Raw genomic sequence first — 5,895 nt, 5'->3', positions numbered from 1 at the left:
ACATACTGCGACTGATTATGTTCGGATATACATGGTTTGAGTTCTGCAAGAGTCATGAGGTATGTGATGAACAATGAGCAAGGTCTAATATCATTTCGGTTATATGGGGGCTCAGCTCTCCGAAAATCACGTCCTATTTATTTTTCTCTTGGATATGCATAGGCTCCTTTAGCAAGGGAATGAATGCACTAAAATAATCTTCCGGTTTCCCTTTTCACATATTAGTGATAATGGGCCGACAGCCAAGTCACGTGGGGGGTTGGGAGGGTTCTAAGTCGCTGAGAGGAGTCACATTGCTGTGACAAAATATTTTACGATGCCTTTGTTCACTTCCAAACAGGCGTCAGCATGTTGGAAAAGAGTTTCCAGTCTCTCCTCAGCCATGCTATGCTCTTTTCGGCTTATATGACGTGTTTATTCAGCCCAAGGGAGGAGAAAGTATGGGGGGAGGGGCTGGTGGCTGTCTTTTCAGGAAGGCTTTTTGAAGGGCGAATTCATTGTCTTTGCAGGGTTATAAGTGGTTGGATGTACTTTTGCAGTGGCGAACTGTTTGTGTGCCCTTGTGTCTGATTTGTATATATACAAGGTGTGGCTATTAATATCCAGGACTGACGTCACAGCACGAAACCGATCACTCACCCGAGAGGGGCACTGCTGGTATCTGGTAGGTAGTACATCTGCACATGCACCCCGAAGCGTGCCCAATTGGAGACAAGAGCTTGGCTGGGAAAGACGCGTCGAAACGTATCTGGTGAAGTGTTGTTGTAGAAGTGGTAAAGTGGTGTTGTGGAAGTGCAGAAATGGAGCAAAGGGTGAACATCAAATTCTGCTTCAAACTGGGCAAAAGTGCGACAGAAACACATGCAATGTTGAAGCAAGTGTATGGTGAGCAAGCATTATCCCGTTCCCGAACATTTGAATGGTATGGACGTTTTCGGGACGGGCGCGAAAGTGTTGAAGATGACGCCCACACTGGAAGGCCGATTTCAATGCGTACGCCTGAAACAATTGAGAAAGTGCGCAAGTTTGTAACATCGGATCGGCGACTGACTATTCGAATACTGGCCAGTGAACTGAACATCGACAAAGAGGTGGTTCACCAAATTCTGACGCAAGACCTAGGGAAACGCAAGGTGTGTTCCAGGTTTGTTCCGCACTGTTTATCGGACGAACAAAAGCAACACAGAATGGACACGTGTGGTGAACACATTGACAACGCTGACGATGACCCTGCTTTCCTGGATTCGATAGTAACGGGTGACGAATCGTGGTGCTACCAATACGACCCTGAAACCAAGAGACAGAGTGCAGAATGGCGGTCTCCCAGCTCCCCTAAACAGAAAATGTTTCGATTTCAAAAATCAAAGGTCAAAGTCATGTTAATCGCTTTCTTCGATAGTGAAGGACTGATTCATCATGAATTTGTTCCACCTGGCACGACTGTTACAGGACAGTATTACGCAGAAGTTCTTGCCCGACAGTAGTGCAGGTGGCCCGGTTGAACGTCATTAAGTGAGGATCGAAAAAACCTTAAAAACTCACTTTCTCACGACGTTCTACGCCTTATTTATTGCGATTACGATGTTTGCAGCGAAGAAAAGAGCACCAAAATATCAAAAAACTCACTTCAATTCACTGAAGTGAGCCACAGTGTTGCAAAACCTACGAAAATTTCATCAAAACCTCAAAACCTCACTTTCTCTCCACGTTCCGCGCATTTATTCGTTGCGCTGACACAGCGTGATGAGTAAATAATGCACTCTCTCATCCTTTGAAGGATGAATGCACCTTATCGTAATTTTTTTCCAAGTCCCGGTCAAATGTTTATATATCGTGACCTTTGTAAACCTACCTCTTTCGGGAACGATGTGCCACACACACACGCGCGCGTGCGCGCCTGTATTGTGACGCAAGCAAACAAAAAAAAAAACTTTGCCTGTCATTACAAAAAAAAAAAACTTTGACCGTATTCTTAAATAACTAACAAGGACAATGAATCTTTTTGGCTTCCGCAAACAGATCAACATGGAGACTGCACCGCCAAATTTCAATAACCTCTTACCTTCCGTGTTATCTAAACTCAATGGTTTACTGATCGTTCATCTCAACAGCATTTGGACGAAACTGAATGACGATGTGGGCAAGATGTTTTATGTTTTTAATAACAATTTACATTTCTACGAAATTCCGATCGACGGGAAACTTCAAATCACCGTGAATCCGGAAAACGCAGGCGAAATCAAAATTTCTACCGGCAAGAATATTTTTCGAATCAAGCACGACAAGATGCTTTCTAACATTACGTACGATGTTTCTGCAGGAGATTATCTTTACATGGAACTTCTCGGAGATTACGACAAACTCATTCCTCTCTTCGTAGAATTACGAATCGTCTATCCTATTATAAATAACCGTTAACCAAAAATGCCTAACGACATTTTCGGCAACACCAAGCGTGTAGACCACGCAGAAGAGATTCTCATGTTGGACATTCGAGTTAAGAAGTTGAGGACCGATTTGATTGCTTTGCAGGAGACCTTAAACAAAAGTTTAGAGTCGGAAATCGCTACGCTCCAAACGCAATGTCTCGACCCCATTCTGAAAATCGATTCCGAACTGAAGACGCTGATAAAAAATTATGTCGACGTACCTTCTTACGACAACGTTCAAAATATACAGTTGAGCGTGGATTCGCTTCAAAATGATTTGGCCAAATTACAGCAATTTCAATCGAAAAATTGAAACTCGAAATCGAAGAACAAACTTCCGCAATAGAAAAGAATTTCTCTGAACTTCAAACCGTCGTGAACGATATAGACGCAGAACGCTTGCATGTCGTCGTTTCCAAATTACAAGAAGAATTCACCAGCACGTTGGAAGAAATTAAATCCAAGTTGCAGACTTTGGAAGATACAATGACGAACCTACCATCGTCGGACGAACTGCAGGTCATCGGTAAAAGCGTCGCGAACATAAAAATTCAATTGGAGGCGTATCGAGATTTCGAACACATTCAAACCACCATCGCTACGCTTCAGGCGTCCTTGGAATTGATCAACGAAGAAATTAAAAATATTCACGCTGAAGCAAGAGCGTTGACGAGCATTCAAGACACGTTAAGCACGGTTCAGCAGAAGATCGAATATTTAGAAAATTTGAACGTCGAAACGAATCTCGCTCATTTTCATCACGTACTCGACAACATACAGGGTGACTTGGAATCGTTACGGACGAGCGTGCCTTCGAGCGAAGATTTGGAAAAATTGAAAACGGCGGTGACGGCACTATCCGATTCGAGCGACATCAAAAGTTCATTGAGCGATCTCGAGAGTAGGGTGGCCAATCTCCCCACCTCCAAAGAATTGCACGCTTTGAAAAGAAACATATCTCGAATGCTGAAACGACTAGAAACGGAAACGGCGAACGTGGAAGAGATTCGAGACGAAATTAGTTCGCTGGTGTCGACGCTGCCCACTTCGCAGAGCGTCGCCGACCTTCACACGCAGTTTACAGAGATGCGAAGCATCGTGAACGATCTTACCGAGAAGAGCTCGAAATTGAATCAAGTCGAGAACCTTCAGAACATTGTCGTCAACATCAGAGATCAAGTTGGAGTGCTGGAATCCACGCAGGAATCGACGCTGGCCTCTTTCGGTGCCAAGTTGCAAGAACTCAACGAAAACTACAAGCAGTTGAACGTGGAAGTGAAAATCAAACCGTCGTTTTCTGCCGTAACGGATACCATAGTCGAGCATTTGCTGCCCATCGAAAATAAACTCGGACAAGTTCACAGTAATCTGCTCGGCGTCGACACTAAATTCGCTAAACTGCATTCTCTGCAAGCCATCGAAATCAACAGCGTACCCAATCAACAGAGAATCTCCACGTTCGTCGAAGGTAACAAACTGTACATGTTGCATCCTTATCATCCGTACTACAAGTTTCTCCTCGATGGCACAATTCAGATAAACGAATTTTCGTACTGGTCTCACGGCAGAAAAGCTAGCGTTCCCACCATGACCTTAATATCGAATCGTGGTGTCCAGAAAGCAGGAAACATTCCTCTGGCACGTTGGAACGAAACGCGCAACATATATGAAATACACGAAGACGAAGATCTTACTGTTTTCGACGTGAGTGCCGGCGATAAGCTGATCATTCAAAACACGAGCGAGGTGCCACCCTCTTTGAATCCCATCACGCTGGTGCTTCTCTTCAAACGTAATCTCTAAAATAATAAAATGTCTAGGCAAGCCATCGTCGAAGAATTGCATAAACCTGCACGCCGCAACTACGAACGTTTGGCTGTGGTAACCAAGGGCATCGACGACCTCTGGCAAAGCGATCTCGTGGAGATGAGTAGCGGCAATTTGAAAAACGTACATAAATGGAACAAGGGCAACAAGTACCTCCTCACCGTTATAGACACATTTTCGAAATTCGCATGGGCTCTACCTTTGAAGGCGAAAACGGGATCGTGCGTCACGGAAGCATTCAAATTAATTTTTCGCGAAAGCGGCAGCAGACGACCTCGATTTCTGCACACGGACAACGGTAAAGAATTTTACAACGCCGTATTTCAAAAGTTTATTCAAAAACATGACATTCGACCTTATTCGACCTTCAGTCACATCAAAGCCAGCATCGTGGAAAGATTTAATCGAACCTTGAAAACACACATGTGGAAACGATTCACGCTTCGGGGAAATTACCTGCAAAGACAATGAATTCGCCCTTCAAAAAGCCTTCCTGAAAAGACAGCCACCAGCCCCTCCCCCCATACTTTCTCCTCCCTTGGGCTGAATAAACACGTCATATAAGCCGAAAAGAGCATAGCATGGCTGAGGAGAGACTGGAAACTCTTTTCCAACATGCTGACGCCTGTTTGGAAGTGAACAAAGGCATCGTAAAATATTTTGTCACAGCAATGTGACTCCTCTCAGCGACTTAGAACCCTCCCAACCCCCCACGTGACTTGGCTGTCGGCCCATTATCACTAATATGTGAAAAGGGAAACCGGAAGATTATTTTAGTGCATTCATTCCCTTGCTAAAGGAGCCTATGCATATCCAAGAGAAAAATAAATAGGACGTGATTTTCGGAGAGCTGAGCCCCCATATAACCGAAATGATATTAGACCTTGCTCATTGTTCATCACATACCTCATGACTCTTGCAGAACTCAAACCATGTATATCCGAACATAATCAGTCGCAGTATGTCCAAAAAGTTAGATACTACACGTAAAAGCATCTTAGTGACAGGCCGTCGTTTAAGGGTTAAAATGTAATTACATGCACAAATTAAAAACAAAACATGCTCTATCTTTGGAACAACTGAGAAAATACCACATAAGCTTTTATACACAGTGCATGTGAAGTGTTGATTTAAATCCCATACTTATGATATCGTATCAATCCCTAAGATTGTATGTTTATTTTATTAAGTCTCTCATTCTACGAGGGTGACATGCAGACATTTTAAGTACTATTTCAAGAAGAGACTCGTCACCACCAATTTGAGGGAGACATGCAGACATTTCTAATTACTACACGGAGACTACCTTTTACAGGAAGGATGTAGTCAACCATACATTTCCCAGTATAGCGGACTATACATTATCAACAACTTTTCCCCATCTCCCAAGTTCTACGGGTAATTTACCACATTTTTTTTTACATTGCCCAATGCAGTTAAGACGACAAGCAATCCACAGAGAAGAAGAAGAAGTATAGCAAACGTACTTTCTACAAACAGCAGATCTGGTCACAAACAATAATTACAGAATTGTGCTACAGTGTTTCTACACATACACATGCGAGCTCCTATCATGTGTATCTATTTGGTCATTTAACATGCATTATGGGAAACAGTACTTTCCATAGTCCTTATATAC

At 43.3% G+C, this 5,895-nt stretch overlaps 1 protein-coding gene across 1 annotated transcript; it reads left to right on the top strand.

The window, feature by feature from the left end:
• The first annotated feature begins 800 nt into the window (after window positions 1-800).
• LOC145996218 (protein GVQW3-like) lies at window positions 801-1,484 on the top strand. Its single transcript, XM_083132637.1, has one exon. It carries the CDS (start codon window positions 801-803, stop codon window positions 1,482-1,484), a length of 684 nt encoding a protein of 227 aa, XP_082988763.1.
• Window positions 1,485-5,895: the final 4,411 nt, after the last annotated feature.

This window comes from Lepisma saccharinum, chromosome 12, assembly GCF_977018435.1.
Source record: "Lepisma saccharinum chromosome 12, izLepSacc3.1, whole genome shotgun sequence".
In the NCBI taxonomy this organism is placed as follows: Eukaryota; Metazoa; Arthropoda; class Insecta; order Zygentoma; family Lepismatidae; genus Lepisma; species Lepisma saccharinum.
This window is presented reverse-complemented; position numbering and strand designations above follow the sequence as displayed.